This window comes from Dermacentor silvarum, chromosome 3, assembly GCF_013339745.2.
Source record: "Dermacentor silvarum isolate Dsil-2018 chromosome 3, BIME_Dsil_1.4, whole genome shotgun sequence".
In the NCBI taxonomy this organism is placed as follows: Eukaryota; Metazoa; Arthropoda; class Arachnida; order Ixodida; family Ixodidae; genus Dermacentor; species Dermacentor silvarum.
The window spans coordinates 213,015,525-213,037,712 of NC_051156.1; the positions used below are offsets into that span (position 1 = coordinate 213,015,525).

General features: G+C 44.4%; 1 protein-coding gene across 2 annotated transcripts in view; it reads right to left on the reverse strand.

Moving 5' to 3' along the window:
- Positions 1 to 22,188, reverse strand: part of LOC119446629 (urease subunit alpha-like) — a 110,841-nt gene that overhangs the window by 15,463 nt on the left and 73,190 nt on the right. For both annotated transcript variants that reach the window (XM_049664267.1, XM_037711113.2), the window contains 7 exons: positions 20,835 to 20,907; positions 19,767 to 19,848; positions 14,739 to 14,983; positions 8,319 to 8,433; positions 7,178 to 7,366; positions 4,771 to 4,870; positions 2,457 to 2,563 (listed from right to left, as the gene is read on the reverse strand). In XM_049664267.1, coding sequence (XP_049520224.1) covers positions 2,457 to 2,563; positions 4,771 to 4,870; positions 7,178 to 7,366; positions 8,319 to 8,433; positions 14,739 to 14,983; positions 19,767 to 19,848; positions 20,835 to 20,907 — 911 coding nt within the window. The remainder of the gene's footprint in view (positions 1 to 2,456; positions 2,564 to 4,770; positions 4,871 to 7,177; positions 7,367 to 8,318; positions 8,434 to 14,738; positions 14,984 to 19,766; positions 19,849 to 20,834; positions 20,908 to 22,188) is intronic.

The window sequence follows — 22,188 nt, forward strand, 5'->3', positions numbered from 1 at the left end:
CATTCACTTCCTACATTTTGTCGTCATTATCAAATTCCTCGACAACCTTCGATTACTGTACTTTCTTTCACATATACACACCCCTCCCAATTTCGCAGGATAGAAGAAGATGAAAGCAATTTTGTACAAAAATATTTGTGTATGGAGACCGTTGGCATTCAAGTTGATGTGAGATCGCGTTTATTAAAATTCTGGCAACATGAACAAGAATATTTATAGAACAACAAAATATAAAGAGAGTTTATTGCAAAGAACCAATAGGTGCACCAGCTACAACCCCAGCATGAAAGGTGTCACATCAAATGACTACCAAAGTAAATGCACGATCAGAGTGGTTGCAATCTAGGTTGCAGTTTATATGCAGGGGCAGATTACACACACACACACAAACCAAAAAAAATTAACAAATATGAAAGAAAGAAAAGAAAACCTCTAACTTTCAGGGTGTGTTGACCTTTATTTCTTACCAGGGAGGACTAAAGGTTAAAACTTACAAATGACTGTGGTATTAAAGCGCACTGCAAAGGCAACTGCAAAAGCACCGCAAAGGCAACTACAGCTATGGGGAGACAGGGGAGCCGTTAATACACTGTTCTGAAATATGCGGCAGCAGGGCAGTTCCATCGACTAGCTTGCCACCCATAGACCAGCAATCTATAGCCAGTGAAGGTTATGAATGCATTAGCAAGTGTCACTCAAGGGTACACCAGCGCTCAAAGGTAAAAAGAAAGAGTAAAAAAGAATATTAAGATAAGCTGACTTAGTAAACTATGGCTCTGCGATATCACAATGATGACTCAAACTATGAGTGGAAGCATGGCAAGCCAGAAATGATGCAAATGTAAAAGACTGGTTGTGACACCGCCTTGAAGTTTGCCCATGAGCTCGCCTCGATGCCATGGATTGTGAAAGTGTCTGCTCGGGTCTAGTTCCACCATAGACTAATGTGTACGATGGAACTTCCTTTTTTTTTTCTCTCTCTCTTCCTGTGTCCATGTCCAGTAGTACCTCATTTTTATATTTTGGAAAAGAAACGCGAGAGAAAATGTACTAACCAAAAAAACATCCGACCCGAAGTCACTAAAAAAATTTGGCAGGCTCAACTGTAGTTGATATCTATGGGAAGCGTTGCACGAATTGTTGCAGCAAGAGATGCCGACATGCGCCGAGCTGTTGGGGCCCAAGCGGCACGAGAAGCGTGTTGGAGTTTTTGTGGCTTCAGCACACTTCTGTTGACACTAGTCAAATTCGGCCTGCTTGGGTGGCTAGCCTGGTTCGGTGCTTCTTCGAGCGGGGCATTTTGCAGGGAAGGTTTGACGTGCCCACTCGGCGAGAATCCTTGCAGTACGAGACACCGACACACATTGTACCGACACACAGTGCTGCCGCAATACGATGCCACCAGAGCAAAACATAGATGTGAATGCGATGTGTGACGACACACAAGAAAATTTGCTGGTACCGGAAGAGGAAACTGAGTGCGTGCGGGCAGTTCACGTGACACAGGCGGCCGAGTACCACAAGGAAGCTGCTGTGGTGGCGCCTACTGCTTTTTATCTTGCGTACCTCACATGTTTTCTTGTTCACATAAGACCTAGCAGCTAGAAAACGTATCACATGATCGCAACTTGGTGATATACTGAACGTTGATGCCTAAAAGATTGTGTTTTCTGAGAGTGTATTGACTGGTAAAAAATTTGTGTAACTGTATTGGGTCATTTTTTGTGTTCTCGATAGCAAACGTTGGCCCTGGGAAATCATACAAAATGGAATCTGATCAACAACGTTCTACTGTACCCGCCTTCGCCTTGCTTATGCGCTGCAGCATCTTGAAACATATACTTGTGTGCAAAAAATTACGAAAAGAACCACACCACAACATAAAGAGATGCATACTCTGGTGTAGTTTTTTTTGTAACCTCTTGGACACAAATTTAGGTGTTTGTAACCAACTTTCTCGCTGTCACACCTACCTTAATCCTGAAACTCTACAGCCTGTTAAACGAGCTTTTTGTTCATTAAGTGTGAATGAAACATATATCTTTACGAGGAAGGGTTAACCAGGTCATTCAACCTTCTATGGTGCATATATTTAGCGACTGCTGCGAGCACATACACTGAAGTGAAGTGGGACTATTATTCTTTAGACTGAAAGCCAGGAAAATCCCTATACTAATCCATTTTTCAAACTACCCGGTTGCTCCGTGAGTTGTCTTAGTTCTCGCACCTTCTGTGTTGGTACATGTGGCGCATGACTGTGGTGTGCCGATGGTTTATTAACCACTTTTTGTGCTGGTGCAATTTGTAAGGGAACTGCTTCTACAGGCGCGGAGAGACAAAGGTCAAGAGCATTACGGTTTCTTGAGAGCAGCCTCTTCTGCATTTGTGACTTGTCACTGCCTCTAATCAGCAAAACTAAAACCAGTCATAATGCAGAATGACAACAACATGCTCACCTTGGATACAAAAACAGCCGAATTTCTTCCAACTGAGAGCCCACGGGCACCATACATGTCTCTCAGACAAATCGGTTCGCAAACTGGGATGGATCCATTTGCCAAACCTGTTAAAAAGGTCTCTGAATCAACAACAAACCATACCACAGACACACACTCTTCTAGGCTGCCACCATTGGAAGGACTCAACACACCCATTCAACTATGTTTCCAAATGTTTTTGGCATGAAATGGCACAATTCAGTAACAGAGTTTTAGTGAGCACACGAACAATCGGTCACAAGGGTTTACAGTACACAGGATTTGTGGGAAAGCCGAATTTCCACAAAGTCTGGGTACACAGTCCCAATTAAAAGTTTAATTAAAAGTTTCAATCTATAGTAGTTTTGCAACCTACACAGTGACCGACTAAATCAGACATGACATGCCTTAACAGAGTAGAAATTCACATTTGTTATAGAACCTGTCATGAAATTTGTCATGCATCCCATAAACTTTCATGGCCGACTGTGCTTACTTCAGCACCACTGTTTCTGTGGAATACAGTCTTGGTCAGAAAAGGTATATATAGAGTAAGGAAGTTTGCATTGCTAAACTTTTGCACCAGCAGCTATCAATACACAGTCGCACAATGCAATAGAAGCAAAGGTGCACGAGAAGCAACAAACATTGACAGGAGTTTAAAGGGGTGAAGGTGACGATGGCAAGAAACATCAGGCGAGACTGGAGGTTCTCTTCTGTGCATGGAGCTGTATTTTGCCTAGGTACTCGTGCCTAGAGGTGTGCACGAGCCTGGGCCGGCCCAAAGGCTCGGGCAGCTTGGCCGATTTTCAGATGGGTTAAAGCCGGGCTCAAGCTGACAGGCATATTTCATTGGGCAGACAGGACCAGCATTGGAGCCTGATTTGAGCCTTAAATCCTTGCTAGCATTCAATTTTCAGAAGAAAGTCAAACAATAGGTTACCCCCAGGCCCACATGCCTGTCTTGCACCAGCACACAGTTGAAGGCATTGCTGTGCAGTGGTAGTGAAAATGCAATGTATTGAAACTCAAGCCACATCCTTGCAGAGGCATTGATCAAGAAGCGGAATGTTCAGCTGTGAATGCTTTTTCCTGAAGAACATGAGGAGGTGTACGGACATGCAAGGCAGTTCATAGAATCATTTGAATTTGCAACACCAGGCAGCACGTCTAAAGGACGCCCTGCGATAAAGCAACACACAAAATTATTCAGTGAGTGGCGTGACAGTGGCAACAAAAAAGCACAGCAGGATGAAATCAATGAGTAAACCGCATGCTGAATAGTTAAACGTGAGCTCCAAATAAGAATTTATAGAGCTTTTGGAAGGGCACAGAAAGCAACTATTCCAAACTTGCCAAGCTTACAGCGAGTGCAACTTCACTGCAATAACAACACACTAGCGTGCAGCCAATCTATGGACAATCTTCTGTGTCTTCACAACAATTGCTGAATACCTTTGTGCTCTGGAGTTTCAGCCTTCTAAGCCAGTTATTAACAAGCAATGATAGCAGCAAAGATAGCACGTTTATCTTAATAAATAAGTTATCATTCACTGTCACTGTATACTCTACTATTGCATGTCTGAGGACAGGCATGTTGCTCCGCCGTTGACTGAGCTGGCCGAGCTGTGGTTCTGACACGTCAGGCTGGACCTAGGCAGCCCACCCTCATCTCATCGTTGGACCAGGCTGGTCAGCTTTCTACTGGCGTCAAGCCCAGGCCGGTCAAGAAATTGCAGCCCATCTCTACTCATAGCCACGTAAAGTAGAAATTGACCTAGTTTACATTTAATGTTCAAAAACAATTTCAGAGCCTGCATAAAACAAACCGTGTCTATCAAGTGCTAAATATTTTTAATGGACTATGTGATGCATGCTATGGGCCTCAAGTCCACTTTCTCATGCCATCATACATAAACTTTAATCTGCAAAATTGAACAGACGAAATTGCCGCAGCAACAGTTTCTCAGGCAATTAAACTTTTTCCAGTTATCATTGCCATGAAACCATGACTGAATGTAAAATAAATGTGTGCAGGATTGCCATGAAGCTGCACCGTGCTTCATCAGCGGGCAGCAGTGAAAGCTGTGATGGCTGAACGAGCAAAATAGGGTTGTTTCTAGGCATTTTTCCATGCCTGTTGCTTTGATAGAGGTATGAACACAGCTGTACACTGTCACATGCATTGAGTATATGCTTAGATGTTTTATCTTGTTACTTTCTTTTTCAAGTGCATATGCATGGGCAGATAATATGCGTGAAAATACAGCAATATGTTGTGAAACGTGCATACCCATCTGAGCAGATATTATCTGGCCTCCTTTCATCACAATCTCAGGCTTGGCTCCGAATAGAGATGGTTTCCACAACACTAGGTCAGCAATTTTGCCTGGCTGCATAGGAAAAGAACCATGACAATGTCGTAAAAACAACTGTGGCAAACATAAAGACCAGCTTGTCATAGTGAAAGATACGTCTCACAAGGCCAGTGACAAGCTAGGCTTCAAAGCAGGAAACATAACATGTGGCAGGCATATAACGGAAGCAGAAACAAGACAAATGGACCAAAAATAAGAAAACAAAACACACAAGGCCATTTCTTCTTTTGTTCATGTCTGCAGTGTGTTATGTTTTCTGCATTAATGGAACATCAACAAGCCCAAATAGCTACATTAGGCAAACTAAGCCCATCACTTTGCTTCAAGCTTAAGGCGAACCGCAACAAAATTTTTGGGCCACCTAAATAGTCTAGATGCAGATAGTGTTGATAGAGAACAGCCACCCATGCACAATTTTATGTTTAAAGAAATGAGTGGATTTGTTACGAAAGGCTCACAGAAAAAGAAGTTTTTGATATCGAAACTGAATATAATGCCACCATTACCGCTTGCCGGAAGTGACTCATGGCTCAGATCACACGACTCCTCAGCATGACCTCCAAGATTGAGCAAAAATCTTTAAGGTGATGTGCTGAGACTTATGTCATAGCCGCTAACCACCAGTTTCATACACTGTGTGCATAAGTGCCATTAAAAGGCTGCTGATAGGAAAATTAAGCAATTAGCGTAGACTGCTTCAGCAAGCAGTATGTACTAATCATTTATTACCAATTATGCCAAAGTGAAATTTTTGCAGCAGTTGGCCTCAAATTTCTTTACATCAGGTATCAACAACTGCTGTGTTTAGTGGGATACTGCATGTCAGCTTCCTAATGCATTTCGTTTGCGACAATATACAACAGTATGTAAAAAAAAAAAAAAAAAACCTGCCATTTACATTAGCATAACTGTTCTCATTTTTTGCAGAATGAACAGAGTTGTATGCTCATCTCCTTTCCTGGAGCACTGCGCCACTTGCACATACTGTTTTTCTAAAGTAAAGGGACACCAAACAGGGCCACAATTTTCTAGCGATGCCTTTTCCCGATGCTAATGCCTTTAGCCACTTTCCACGCTCGTGAGTGGTCAAGCGACGCTCCGCCCAGGGCAGAGTGTCGAACGTGGCGACTCACGAACGCAAAAATTGACAAAAGGCATAAGCATCAGAAAAGGCATTGCTACAATGTACCAGCCTTGAAATAGTAAGTCGAACTGTATTGTTGAATAACACTTCTGAAAAAGCGAAGTGGCCACTCTTACATTGAGAGGAGGTTTGGTAAGCCAAAAAAGACAAAAACGAAAGACGGGTGGCAACACTACCCTGAAGTTCCAGCACCAGCTCATTATGACATAATCAATTGTGACAGCATCTGCTCGAAAAAGGCTAATTACTTATCGCTAAAGAAGACTAACACTCTAAAGAAAAGAAATACTCAACCTAACAAGTTTCAAAGAACTCTTTATTGCATCAACACAGCCTGAATAGTACAACAAAACACTTTGAAATCCGTAACTTCACATTGGCGTACTGCCGTTGGAGTTTTGGCACGAAATTCAAGAAAGGTAAGTTTGGCCTTGATTTTCTGAAGTACTAATAATTTTCTTTTCTTTCATTTTTTTTTCTTACCAAATGAATAAAAATAGCCTTTTGAAGAAAGACTATCAGTCTAACATGACAGAGGGAAGGGCAAAAGTTCTAGATGAGCCCATTTACCCAAAAAGAGCACTACAAGGAATACAGCCCCTGGTAGTGCTGTGTAAAATGCCATGGGCAACTGTTAAATTATTGCAGAAACTCAGGGTCAAAAAAAATGAATGCCATTTGCCACAATGGGAATAGTGAAACACCAACATTCCACATCTATCTGGTGCTGCTATGACATTCTGTAAGCTCTCTCGTTTCCTCAGAAACAAAACAAAGCCACCTTCAACAACAAAAAGAAAGGGGTTGCATTGACACATTTTCTAATTTTGTAATAATCAATGGTGATTTATATGCCTCAAACTCACAGTAGGGTAAAAGCCCTACTGTGACATATTTCCCTGATGGTTGATAATTGCACACAAAAAATTGGCACCATCAACAGGGAAGCCTGAACGCCCCCTCTCCCTACTGCTAGCGCCTATGGCTCACCTCTATCCACACTGGCGCCAGATTCCTACCGTTAAATATCTGAGCCTACGCATGCTGTTCTTACACCCATGCAGTTCAAGTTACGGGGTGTTCAAACCCCAGAGTCCAGCCATAAGTCAGCACCTACACTGTAACCTCATCAGCACTTTCAAGGTACTTTTAATTTACCATTAAGCCAAGCAACTAACCGTGACAGATCCAACGTAGTAGTCAATTCCGTGAGCCAGAGCAGGGTTGATGGTGTACTTGGCAAGGTAGCGGAGAACCCTGAAGTTGTCATTGCTCGGTGAATCCTCTCTCAGCTTACCCCGAAAAATTTTCATTTTGTCAGCAGTCTGCCAGGCCCTGCTCACGACTTCACCAATTCTACCCATGGCCTGGAAGAAAAAGTTTACAAGCGAACGTGCTGTTGTCACCAGTAGCCATTCACTAAGCACATAAAGTAAAATCTCAATGGAACAAATTTCTCATGACCTCAAAAGGTGTTCTTATCACCTGAAACTTATCACCATAACAGGCCACAATCACAGCCCCAAAGCGAATGCATGACATTCTTGCTTATTTGTGGTGATACTTTCCATTGAAGTATTTGATGGTCTTCTTGCCTCGAGTGCCTTGGGCAGCTAGTCGCGTCGCAATTTCGCAGTGTATTCGCGGGCTTCTCTCATGCTTGGAAAAACATTTATGTAGCACGTATCGAGCAATAGAAAGCTGTATCAGGAGTTTTTCATGTTGCTCTAGAATTTTCTCATTGACACTTTTAATCTAATTATAATATTTCAGCAAGTTCATTGATTAATTAATTAAGACTACGGTAATCATATCATTAAGCAAAATGCAAAAAATAATCTGAGTATATCCATGTGACGGGAAACAACATTACCTTGGTTTTGTCCAGCTCAAGTTAGGTGGGACACCCAGGTATTGTTTACAGACAGTTCATTACATTGAGGCCTGACTGTTCCCTTATGTTCTCACCCCTGCAGCTTCACATTGCCAATATTTACAGACAGTTGGACAAAGGGCAACAAAGGCGACTGAACTATTGTAATAAAACACCAACTGAAACTTCCAACACAAGCAAGCAATGTACAAAAGACACAACTGTACAGGATATTATGCTGGAACACTCATCAGAGTAAGTTGAGGCAGCATAAAAAATCCATACCAAAATACAGGCAGAGATACATTTTTCCAAATGTGCCCTGTAAATAACTACAACAGAGGGTGAACTTCATAGACAGACACTACAGCTTTGACAAAAAGGTAGGTATTTCAAGTACCAGTGTGCAGTGACAAAATTATGTAAGAAATGAAGGAAATACTCACAAGTGCATCTGAGGTATAGATACTGATGGCACCGATATCATGTAGGACATCTTCTGCTGCAATAGTTTCAACTCTGATCCGAGACTCGGCGAAAGCCAAGTCTTCCTTGACATTTCTTGAAAAAAAAAGAGGACAAAATACGCTTAGTTGTGTGTGTGTAACACTAAAGGTCTCAAGGCCTTTACATTTGTAACACATAAGATGGTCCACAGCGGTAACAATCGAGTGGTTACCAGTTGGTGTCAGCGGAAGGGCACCGTATAAGTCTAAGCCCACAAATTCAAAGGAAGCAAATGGGCATGGAAGAGGTTGGAGCGGACCAACAGGAAGAGATGTCGAGCATTTGCGATGTTGGAATGACACACAAGAGCCAACATAACAACTAAGTGACACTGGTTAAAAGCACAGGCCAGAAACATATGCGCTCATATGTCTTGTGAAAACCTAAGTGGTCAGCAGTCGCAATGTCATGAAAGGCTTCTAAAGCTTGAACGTTGTCACGAATTTCAGCGTTCCAGAAATGGACAGAGACATGGTTCAAACATGTTAATAGAAGAACCTGCATCTAAAAAAAATTGTAATGAAAAATGAACAGCAAACTACCCTGACACACCATGAACTCTATACACACACGAGACACTCCAAAAACTAGCTATATGCATAAAAACTAACAAGCCCTCGGCTATACATTGTTCCTCTGCTCAACTAAGTCACGAGTAATCGAATGTTCTGACCGCCGCCAGTCGTGTTGGACTTCGGCCCAGCGTAGCAAAGGACGTTGGCCTGCGTGGTTCCGACATGGCGTGGGCATCGACCTCTGTTGCGAGCGATGAGGTCGTGGTCTTCTGTTGAGACTCGCGTGGCACAGGGCACAGTCTGGGCCAGTCGGGTGCTGTGCTGCTGATGTAGCCAGGCAATTGTCTCCGTGGCACGGGACAGCGGCCGGTTATGGCAGCGTGGGGCTGGACCATGGTCGCGGAGCACAACCACGGCGACCAGTGGGGGCTCAGGAACTGGAGTTGTCGCTGGCCAACTCACGAACGTCCCCTCTCTGGTCCGTCGTCCCCGAAGCTGCTGCCTCCCGTCTCCAGAGCACAACTCGAGATGCCACTGTCTTGCTTCTCGTCCACGTCAGCAATGCCAGCTCAACTCCGCCCAAGTCTCCTTTTTCTTCATTTCTTTTCTCGCGCGCTTCACGTGCTTCTAGTCTCACTTTGTCGCTTTGCCGTTCCGTCAACCGGCGTCTTCGTCTATTTCATATTATCACATGTGATTTGCCGATGACTTATGACAAAGGTGAAGTGAGCGAGGGATAACCGAGACGCATCCATTAGCAGCAGGATGGTAATTATGCTGGTTTAACGCTCCTTCTTGAAGTTTAAAGCTTGAAAGTTGTCACGATAAGCAGCTTTTGGGAGGTGATACTAGACCAGAGAGCCAATTTATAAGCATGCTGCAGTAAGGGTCTGCACTATGGAGTGAGACGAGGTCAGAAGGCAGAAGAAAATCTGCTGAGGCAACCAGCTGTGCCAGGCTATTAGGCATATGCTCTGCCGCTTGGCGAGATGGTGGCATAGATATTGAAAATGCAACATGTACATTCGACGATAGTGGGCAGGGTGACAAAGCATCGGCATCTTCGGGTGAGCACTATGTGTGCACTTCACAATAGTAACGTTGCTAGTAATACTCGCACAAGTGGTCTAATCCCAGAGCAAGATCTCAAAAGGCAATCCCGACGGTGGTGCACGCAATGATACAAGTTATGCTCACATGCTCAAGGAATCCGAATATTGCGTAATACACTGTAGACCGCTTATAACGTAAATCACCGGAGTCATGAATATCTGCACTATAAGCGGTACCACACTATAACGAAAACAACGATTTTCAAGCCCTGCAAGCATGCAAAACATGTAGACCAAGCAGCCGCGCGTATCCGAGAATTGAAGCGTGCGACTGGGAGTTTTGCATCCGTGTAAATTTACGAACGTTGAAAGGTTAATGTCCAAGTACCCACGATCTTCGCATGAAGCAGACAAAGTAATCATTAAAAAAAAATGTCGCAGTTTCGCCCGAAAGGCGAAGCATCAATTGCGATAGAAAATTAGTAGAGAGCTATAAGGAGTAGGGATAGTAGTTTTATCGGCTGTATAAACTTGACACATTGGCTACTAACTGAATTAACAATCCTGGTGTCAACGTGCACAAGCAAACATGAATAGACTCGATGAGCGCAGACAACCACTGTCAAAACACGGGCGTGGGGAAGCGCGGCCGCCGCATTGAGCGAAGGTTCGTGCGGTCTATCGCTTCAACGGAAACTGAGAGGCGTAAGCACAGCGCATACAAAGCTTAGAGCCGTGTGGAGACCACTTTCAAGATACGGTGCGCGCGACAACACCGACAGCCGGCATAGGCGCAAAGTACAAGAACGCATTTGTTGGCAGAGTAGAAGCCGCCCCCCCCCCCCCTCCCTCCCTCCCTCCCACGCTGCCTTCCCACTTTGCTCCTTTCGCACGGGAGATTGCGTCGCCAGTTACCCTTGTGCCTGGTTGCAAGATACGTATTTGGTGCCACAGTACAGGCCCCCCCCCCTCCCCCCCCTCTCCCCCCCTCCCATACCCCCACGGCCTTTCGCAGGACAAAAGTCCCGTATGCTCTCCGCTGTGCGTTCGCCCTCCGTGAAGGCGCGTGTCCCCCGCGCACTTTCACTCGCACATACGGCGCGCGGCGACGATTTTAGCGCCCTTGGACTCGTGCTCCTCCTCCGCATTGCCCTCGTTGATCTCCTCTCCCATCGGTGGGTGCACCTCGTTGAGAAGCGTTCTCGCTACCGCCCTTGTCGGCGAGGTTTTCCCGCGGAAGCCGCATTATAACCGGTATTTCGTCTCACGCGGCTGCACTGTAAGCGGTGTGCGTATACATGGAGTTCTATGGGAGGGTAAACGGGAGTTGAAAAAGGCCGCGTTGTATAGCCAGTTCTGCAATATAAACGGTTACGTTATAAGTGGTCTATACTGTAATTCCTTGGCATCATATCACCGTAAACATTCCTTACTACTTTTCTAGTGTACGATTGTCATCTAAAGCCAAAAGCATTTACAAGTAAGTGTCATACTTTATTTTTTTACTTGCGATAGTAAGTTACATTAAGTGTTTACAATGGTGAATCCTCTTGTCTGAAGCCTTTCGCATATCATGTGTTCCTCACAGATGTCGAATCACGCAAAAGTTTAGTTGCTTAAGGTGTACTTACTGTTTCCACTGGTTTATGTCATCCTGTCCGAAGCCTTTTGTGTGTCACATGCCTGACAACACAAAAGAAACAAAAAAAGAAGCTGAAAAAATTATGTGGGTACCACAAGCTGTAGAAACCGGTTTAACCGAAGCGTTCATCAGTGTTTGAGAGAAATGCTGTTCTTATTTAGCGAATTGGGCACAAGTATGAAGCACACGACCAAGTTGGACATTACCGGGAAACGCCAAAGCTCAAGATAAAATTGTGGTGCTTGAACATATGCCAATCCCATGAATGACTATGAAATAATGATGACGACGGTATGACAATGATGACGTGACGATTATATGAGGATGATGGTAAGACGATGATAGCATGAAAATGATGACACGAAGAGAATGCGATGACTTTGATGGCATGACGATGACAGAATGAAGACAAGGAGGTGACAATCACGTGACGACAGCATGTTGACAATAGCATGACAATGCTGGAATAATGAAAACTGCATGACGATGATGGTGTAACTACGGCATGACAACAATGGGATGATGACGCTAGAATGACGACTGTATGACGACGCAACGACGACTGCATTACGATGACAAAATGAAAATAACAGCATGATGATTATGGAATGACGACTCCGTGATTACAACCGCATAACAATGACAGCATGATGATGATGGAATGATGCCAACAGAATGATGACGATGGAATAACAACAGCATGAAGGCAACAGTGTCTTTGTGCTGGAGCTCGCATCTACGCTTATGCACATCACCTGCCGCCCCTGGTCATCTCCGTTTGCACAATATCCGGCGCACCACTTTTGTGCCAGCTGCAGTTAGGAGTTGCTTTCACAAACGCTTGCACTACACTAACTGGAACGACCGACAGTGCTGCGTGCGACGTCTGTGACTGCGAAGCAAACATGAAGCATTTATTGAGCCATTTTCCTCGATTTGTAACACAAAGACAACCACTCTCTGTTATATCCTCAGTTTCAGTTTCGGATTGTTTTGACAGCTAGCGCCACGCCGCGCCCGACTGGAGGCGGCCACGCTGCGCCGATTTATGGCCACCAACTACAACTCACGGAAACACTACACTCTCCAATGCATACAACGGCTGGACAATTGGCCGCTGTCCGTGCAGGCGCTACTCGAACATTGTCCCCATCACTCGTCGGCCCACAAGGCAGTGAAGGCACTCTTTTTAATGTCTTTGAGTGCATGGCCCTGTCCGTGCGTGTGCACTAATTCATGGCGTCTTCCTATTTCTCTTCTTTCTACTATTCCCCAGTTCACCTTCCCCAGCCCACCGCCCATAGGGTGGCCAAACAAACGCTTTTTCATGTGTTAGCATTCCTTGGGTAATTCACGCACTTTCCCGGGGCTATCTATCTATGTATCTAACTGTTTTCCCACCTACCTTGGTCACTGCGTAGTCAGTGGTCGAATGGATAGTGCAACAGGCTGCTGGGCTGAGGTAACAGGGTTCAAAACCAACGATCGGACAAATTTGGGTCACTGAGTATATGGCAATGTGTACATACGTGCTGCTCGTCAATGAACCTCTTTCGGGCCAACAGAAGTCACTGTAGACATAGGCCTCGCTAGGTACCACTGTTCAAAGAAACTCTTTGATGCCGACTTGGAGTACTGTCTATGTGCCACTCGGTCTGTGCTGGTCATTGCTCTCCTCTTCAATGCAACACACACTGCGCAGTGCTGTGAGGATGTCAGGAGATGTGTCAAAGCAGCAGCGGTAGGCCAATGTCCGCAACGCCCCAGCTCATGCCTCAAAGAGCAAAGTGCTGCCAATATCGTTGTCATATATCTGCTCCATCGCAATGGCCTCCTTATGCGTCCGACACATGCGTAGAGTGGATTTCTGCATCATTGCACTATTCCAGTGCAATGAAACCCATCTATTGACAAAATTTCTAAACTTGTCCAGCGTATATTTGGTGTCGCGTCATCTACAAACAGCATTTCAAACAAACTATGTACTTCCCACCCAAAGAAGAGCCGACTTTGGCAAAATAACGTCCATTCTCGAGTGCAGCGGTTTTCCGGCTTCGGCAGCCTGCTGAGATGGCCAGTGTCCTGTACACCAGCCAAACAGCTTCACCGGAGCTAACCTGCGTACTAACAAATAGGCCTCAATTCGAAGCTCTTCCTGAATTCCACCAGCTGAAGCACTGCGCTACACCTCAAACAAATAAGAGATTACACTCCAATAAGCCCCCTAGGTGATTTCTGTGATGAGAGGTTGTTTGAGACACACCACATTAAACGTGTAGCAAGCCATGTGGTCGAAAGAAAGAAAAAGACCCACCTTCACTCTTGTCCATCTGAGCAGATTCCACGAGCACATGGTTTTAAAATATATATATATATTTTTTTTTTTCAGGAATCACTGTGCAGTGTCATTCAATCAACCAATTTATTAAGTTTTTCAACATCCCAAAGCAAGGCATGGGCTTTTAGAGAAGCCCTAGCAGGAAGCTTCGGATGAATTTAGGCCACTTGTGGTTTTTTATAGCATTGCTATAAATCTAAGTAAAGAAGCATTCTTGGACTCTGCCTCCCATCAAAATGCAGCCGCAGCAAATCGGCATCAAACCCATGATCTTGTGCTCAGCAGCGGAATGCCATAGCCACTTACACATGACAGGCCGTGGTATCATTAACAAAAAATTTTGCGCAGAAACCATAGATGATGATTGTCAATATAAGCAAATAGCTGAGAGCCTAAAGAAAGCTATTCGCTTTATTAAAGGAGTGGTGTGCACTGGACGACATATATTATTCGTTGCAGCGATTTAGGCAGCATATCTGCTGTTTCATTGCCTAATTCCGTAAAATACAGAGCTGTTAACCAGTACATTTCTCGTGGTAGTACGGGTGGACAGGTGTGTCTCAAAGAGCTCACAGTTATGCGTTCAGCAACGAATGTGCCCCGCAGCATGACTACGCCACCCTTTGTGTTGGCACCTTTGTTCCAACCTCCGACAGCCGACCACCAACCACCGACCATGAAAATTGGTGAAAGAAACAAAGAAAGCTATTCAATTTAATACCATGACCAGAGCACAGCTGCCACCCACGTTCTTGTGGTGAAATGGAGTGTTGATTGGAGAAAACATTGTTTAATACAGAGATCAAACTCACCTGTCCAAGTGGTGGCAGATGATGAGCATGTCAAGCGCCTCTTCAACAGTGTTTCGTGTGTACGGTCTGGTAGGATTTGTCGATGAGGGAAGGACATTGAGCTCCCCGCAGATGCTGATGATATCCGGTGCGTGGCCGCCTCCAGCGCCCTCTGCATGGTACGCATGGATTGTTCGTCCATCAAATGCCTCTACGGTCTGCTCCAGGCAACCCGACTCGTTCAGCGTATCTGTGTGAATCATGGCCTGCCACAATGCAGGGGACAGTGAAGAATGTGTTCCATGTACACAGAGCCATGGACAGCAGAAGTTAACAAGAAAGCAGTGTCAGACAACCGCTATGGCAACATCATGTCTTGACAAAACTTAGGCAATACCAAAAAGGAGTAAGATATTGAAATGCCTTTATAATATGTTCCTCTAACAAGATTAGACAGCAAGCAGTGACCAAAACCACGTACCAACAAACTCACAGAACACAATAGAAGAGTCTAAGCACTTTGGAGTTTTCATGTTATGATTCAAACATAATATACTCAGAACTCATGGCGGCCAGTGCTTGTTGTGCCACCAGTTAGCACTAGGTGGACACTGTGGGTCAAATGCAGTCACCATGTGTCACAAATGTTCTCACCCTCATATTATAAAGCACAATGCATCAGGCCAGTTTCACTAGCACTCACTAGTGGTGCAACAAACGCCGGCAGCCATGTGCTCCGACTATCAAGTTTGAATCACTTAGCCCGGTACATTCCTGACGAAACAGATGAAGAACAAGGTAGGATAATTCACTGAACTGCATACTACTTTGAATACTGTTTGAAAGCATTTTCCGCTCACTACTGTTTCGTTTTTGCTCCAATTTAGCAACAATATTTCAATCTGCATCTACATCACTCAATGAGACATTTGGCATTTTATTGTTTGCCTGGTTTGTGTGAACACCTTTCGAATCAATCCACACCTCTGCAGGAGCTTGCTCCTCCGGTTGTGAGGTTACAACAGAGATTTCCTATTTTTTGTGTATAAACCAAACAAGCAAGAAATGCTAAAAACGTCCATGTGTGCATTATGTAGTCATCTTCAGTGGCATTGCCAGAAACTTATTTGGGGGGGGTCTCCACCGGCAATGACCACTCCTCCCCCTCCTTCACCTCTCTCTCTCAGTCTGTCTGTACGTCTCTTTCTGTCTCTCTCTCTGCGTGTGTGTGTGCGTGTGTGCCGTGTGTGTGTGTGTGTGTGCGTGTGTGCGTGCGGAGTTTGTAGACCACACAAAGACAAACTCCTAGCACTGCCCCGACAAGAATGCTGTAACGAGGATGCACGTCTTTGCATTGCAGAAACAACACTTTGCTTAACTTCTGAAAAAGGCTTTTCATTGCTAAAGCATGCAGTCATTACGCATCAAATTATGCTATCATCCTTATGCTATTCATAAAAAGTGATGATATTAAAAGAAACTAAAATTTAGTTTATGAATTGATGCATTTATATATGTATATGTTGATTACCTACAGCTGGTACATGACTTGGAAAAACGAACAGCGCTAAGAACGAGGCCAAGCAAAAACAAGACAGCACACTATCGTTTGTCTTCTTGTTTGTATTTTGCAGCCCAGACTTGTTGCAGTGCAGGTAACAGTGGTAAATCCATGGCTACGTACGGAAGAGGGCAGGCACTATATTTTGCAAGTCGCCTGTCAATTGAGCTTTTGGCGTCGTAGGCATGTTATATTATTCTAGATTTAAAAATACAGAGACGAAGCTTTACGCTTGAACTTCGATAGTGTCATATGATGCATGTTGCACTCAATTTCAAAGACCTGCTGTCCGACTTGTTTGAAGAGATGTTTGGAAGTAACTTGCAATCAAGGTATTGTCATGGTATCATGCGGCGCATATTGTTATTTTATCCCACTCGGGAATTGATGAGGCAGACAGTCGAAGCAGGGCTGCTGCCTGTTTAGAAGCCTTTGTGAAAATTACGGCATCCGTAGTTCGCAGTAAAAAAATAAGGGCCAGTAACTAAAAGAGATTTGAAAGTGTCGTGTCTCCCGACACCCAGATATTCTGAAAATTGCTGAGACGTTTAGTTAGGATGGGCGCTCTACAGCAAGCAGCACGTGTTACGACGAGGTAGATGAGCTTCAGCTAAGCGACTGGCCATGGCCATACAAGGTCTGTTAGAAAAGTATCCGACCTTAGTATTTTTCTTTTTTTTTGCGAACACCTGATGCATATGAAACAGGCGCGCTTGCATCAGCCAACCTTGAACCTTCATGCGCATGCGCAAATTTTTTCCCGCCTGCTGATAGCGTCAGTCACTGGGACGCAGAATTTGAGTGAGGTAGTGTGCAGTGCTCTCGTCGGCTTTTTTATTGCAAGGAAAATGACATAGCGACTGGAGCAGCCCTACTGCATCAAATTTTGCCAGAAACTGGGCGACAGCCAAGTGAAAACTATTCGGAAGATTCAGACGGCTTTTGGTGAGGATGCTATGAGCAGCACACAGATTAAGGAGTGGTACAACCGGTTTAAAGACGGCCGCACATCGGTGGAGAGCAAGCCACGCTCCGGTCGGCCATCAACATGCCGAAATGACCAGGTCATTGCCGAAATGAACGCTGTGGTGATGCGGGACCATCGTGTGACTCTCCGAGAAATTGCGGAAGAGGTGGGCATCAGCACTTTTTCTGAACACTTCATTATGACCGAAGATTTGGCCATGAAGAGAGTTGCGGCGAAATTCGTGCCGAAGCTGCTCACGGTGGAGCAAAAGCAACATGCTGGATTACAGGACATGGTGGATTCCACAAACAGTGACCCCGACTTCATGAACACCATAATCACTGGTGACGAGTTTTGGGTGCACGGGTAGGACCCGGAAACCAAATCCCAGTCGTCACAGTGGAAGCATTCCACGTCGCCAAGACCAAAGAAGGCCCGCCAAGTGCGCAGCAACAGCAAAGTGATGCTGACTGCTTTCTTTGACTCCCGCGATGTGGTACACCACGAGTACGCACCACAAGGTCAACAATCACCAAAGAGTACTACAGGAATGTCCTCCATCGCCTACATGATGCTATGCAGCGCAAGAGACCGAAGTTGTGGTCAATAGGAAATTGGCACATCCAACACGACAATGCTCCTACACATTCCTCAAACTTGATTCAGACTTTTTTGGCGAAAAACCAGACTCCTGTAGTTCAACAGGCTCTTTACTCTCCTGTCATGGCCCCCTGCGACTTCTGGATGTTTTCCAAAATCAAGAGGCAATTGAAAAGAGCACGATTTCAGACAAGAGAGAATATTATGGCTGCAACGATAGCTGAGATAAACTAGATTCCGAAAGAGGCCTCCACGGAATACTACTAACAATGGCAGCACCACCGGGAGAAGTGTGTGGAGTCCCAAGGAGACTACTTTGAGGGTGATTAGGTTTCTAATGCTACAGTTATGCCAGTTTTTTTTCTTCGGCCAAAGGTCGGATACTTTTCTAACAGACCTCGTATGGTGCTGAGTGATCGGGGAGTGACCAGATGCTCTCCCTATGTCCATAATTATCCACCAACTTCGTTCTTGATGCCTTTTATGCACGTCCCCCCCCCCCTCCTCGTTTCCATCAACCAACTCTTCTTAAAAATGTTTTTCCGTTAGTCACTGTCGCACTCTTTAACGTTCACCGGGTTGTTGAACGGCACTGCGGCCCCTAACATTCCTATATTTTTGTTTCTGCGTGGTCTTCGAGGCTATTCACCTACCTGCCCTCTCAGCTGCTTGTTGAGGCCATTTCTTAGCTTCCCTGGCCCAGCACCCCCGTCCTTGATATGTTTTGTCGTGTGCCAGTCAGCATTCTGTAGGTCTTTCCTTCATGTCCTGTATTTTTCATTTTTCTTGCTGTTTTCATTTTTAACAGCATGTACAAACCAGCCTAAGAGCAAGCTTTCATTTATTAACGTAAAATGAGTCAGAGACAAGGAAAAGAAAACGAAGGGGAACAAGAAGGGGGAGGGAGTGCTTATTATGCGTTTCCTAGACGAGCAAGTCGCAACATTTTCGGAATGCTTTTCTTTCACGTAGCGTGGTCGACGATTCGGTCAAGTACCAGAAATGAGAAGCTCTCCGATGACAGAAATGCCTGGTGGGGAGCAACAATGTCTCCAAGTTTTATACAAGGGCTCGTCCCATCTTTACCTGTGTGTGGAATTTTTAGCGCTGATCCCCCCTCAGCAGTTATGGTTAACATGATCCTTAACGAGATAGAGGCGCGCCATCACTGGGGCCCGCAATGTTCTGTGCATGGGAGAGAAGAACGCCCCCATGACAACCAGCCCCCCTCTCTTCGGACCCTTGCCTTTGCCTTGCCCTTGCCTTGCTTTCACACATTCAAGCTTTCCCTTTCATCCATATCACTCTTTCTGAGCCTGCTTCCTGAAACTCTGTTCCTTGGGAAAGGGGGCAGAGGGGGGGGAGTCGACTCCCCAAACCCCCCCTCTGGCTACGCCAATGGTCATCTTTCATCATGACTAGGCACTGTTTATACACTGTGTACACCAAACTAGCCAATCAGTCCATCTGATGCACTTTGGTAATGATTCTTGACAGCAGAATCCTGTCTACACTGATTACAGTATCAACAAATTTGGAAAGAGAATGCAACCAGCCACAGACCGATGTTGCTATTTGTAATCGGTGATGCATTGAACCAGAAAACACAGTGCATACTGCAAACAAGGACAAATGAAGGAGGACCTGGACAAACTTGGTATTATTTGCGAGACTGTTACCTAGCACTAAGTGCGTCCAGCTCCTTGCCGGCTTATCTTCACCCACATTGCACTAATTTTGCAGCTCAAACAGTCACACACCATACGGACAGGGTATCATTTGATCTGAATGTTACGCAAAGAGAGCACACACAGATGCTGCCATAAAATTTAGTTTCTTTTTAATCCTACTTTCACTGACAAGTGGCAATCTAAACAAAATTGGCACACATAATATGTGCTACCATATTTCGACTACATACCTGGATGTCATAATAGTCAGCAACCTGAAGGCAAGCATCAATTGCCGCAGGAGTAGCTGCCCAGTCCTCATGCAACTTAAGCCTAGAGACAAAAACAACATAGATGAGGTGATCAATGAGCATTTCAAATGTACCAGAGCTTATCAACAATGTTTTCTCTGGCAAGCTACACGAGAAGAATTAGCAGAACACTACTGTGCCCAAGTGTCCAAATGGAATTGATCTGCGAATACTGTACGATGTCTTATCTTTTGTGCACACTTAAAGTATAGTCCAAAGGAGCGAAAAAATGCAAGTGTTTCCATAGAGCACGAACATGTGTTGTGCATAGATAAATTTTGACTGATGATACGACACACTGATTTCAAGTTAAGACCATTGTCACATTGCAACACAATTTTCTTCGGTAAAATGACGTAAGCATGCACTTAGCCCTTTTTTTCCTCAAGCGCATCTAGAATGAGAGAGTGTTGCTAATTGATAGTTGTCACGAATCTTGTTCCCTTCTATGAATGGTCTCAAATCACGGATAGTTCACCACTGCGAAAAATGTGCACCATGAGAAAGTTCAGCATTTAGTATATAGCAAAACATCTATAGTTTGCAAATTACCAACTGTAAAATACACCCTACAGTGCATATACATACCTACAGTGACTATAACATGTACATAAGCATACCACTTCCCAATTAAATTCAAGATTAATTTTTGCACCCCCTTATGCCACATGCAATATGTCCATTTTGCAAAGGTGTGATGCAATCAGATGTGTGGAAAAGGGTGTTGGCCTTGATATCATAAAATCAGCTTCACTTCCTCATCAGGAATCATTGGCATAACTGCTACCAATATTTCCACAAGGATGGGCAATGAGAAGTCAAGTACTAACTTTGGTAAAATGACAGCCCCTTTTTCAGCCCTTGCACTTCGGAATTCTCTGCTACTTAACATTAAATCATCCCATGTTGCAACACTGTTTTTGTCAGATGCTAAAGCAGTTTTTACTGTCTCACATTTTTCTTTGTTCTAACTACTGGCAGCTGCCTGAACTGTTAGTATTTACTCACCCCATTGCACCAGCTTCCACTTGAGATACGAGCTCCGGTGCAAGACCTTCAGTGTACGAAGTGTTTCCTTTGCCTGAAAGGCACAAAGCAAATAATTAACTTCACTGCACAAGCACACAAGTGACTCACAAAATTCCACAAAAAACAAGTCTGGTGAACACAAGTGATCTGACACGTACAAAACCCGTATGCTTTATCTACATCCAATGCTAATCTGAAAGTATTGGGAACTGAGAAGCTCAACATTTAGTAACAACCTTATGAAACCAAAATACAATGAAGACAAGAACATAACTGATGAAATAAACTGTTCTTATTATTGACCTGCGGAAATAGCTATAAATGACAGTTAACTGTGCAATAAGCAAACTGTACAATTTCTCCGTCTCTCTATGTACATGTTTACAATTCGTTTCATGCTAATGAGGACAATACCATAGTGAAAACAGGAAACCAGAACACAGCAACGTCTTCTTTACTGCGGTTTTGTCATTAGCCTGAAACAAATGGTAAACTTTGAGCTATCACGCACACGAGTATGTATTGTTGTGTATATGTACAGTGTACACCGCTTACAACGTAAGTCGCCGGAGTCGCGAATATCTGCACTATAACCAAAACAACTATTTTATTACGATAATGGACACTCCAGACGCATTTCTGCCATCGTTGTCACCATGCTCTAGGTTCCGTATTTGCTTACTAAATAAATTAACAAGCATGGTGTCACGCGCGCACAAGCAAACATGAACACATCTTGCTCGTTGACTGCAGAAACAAAATGTCAAAACGCGCGAGTGACGAAGCGCGGCAAGCGAATACTGTCTATACTGTATTATAAATACAGTATAGACCACTTATAACATAACCGATTAGAAGTTGGCAGGACCGGATATATACGGTCTTTTCAGACTCCCGTTAATTTTCCTATAGCACTCTATGTATATGGCGTATCGCTTATAGTGGCAGTTGCGGGACACACGAAATACCAGTTACAGTGCAGCTGCCTGGAAGTTCGGCAGTCAACCTAGACGGCAAACGCTCCCCTCAAGCCACAAGTGCCGTATTTACTCAAATTTAACGCGCACTTTTTTTCCAATAAAATAGGCCCAAAAATTGCGTGCGTGTTAGAATCAAGTGCGACCCTAAATCTGCGTTACCATATAGTCGTAAGCACTTGAAAATGGCCGCCTTGCACGCGCGTCGAGCCTAGCTGCTACTCAAGCCTAGCTACTTTAGCTTCCTCCATGTGCTATACTAAGGCAATTTGTTTCGTCTCAAGTGTTTCTGACTAAGCATTTACGCTTGTGTAAGATTGCTTTGCAATATACCACGGAATGTGATAGCCGAAAAT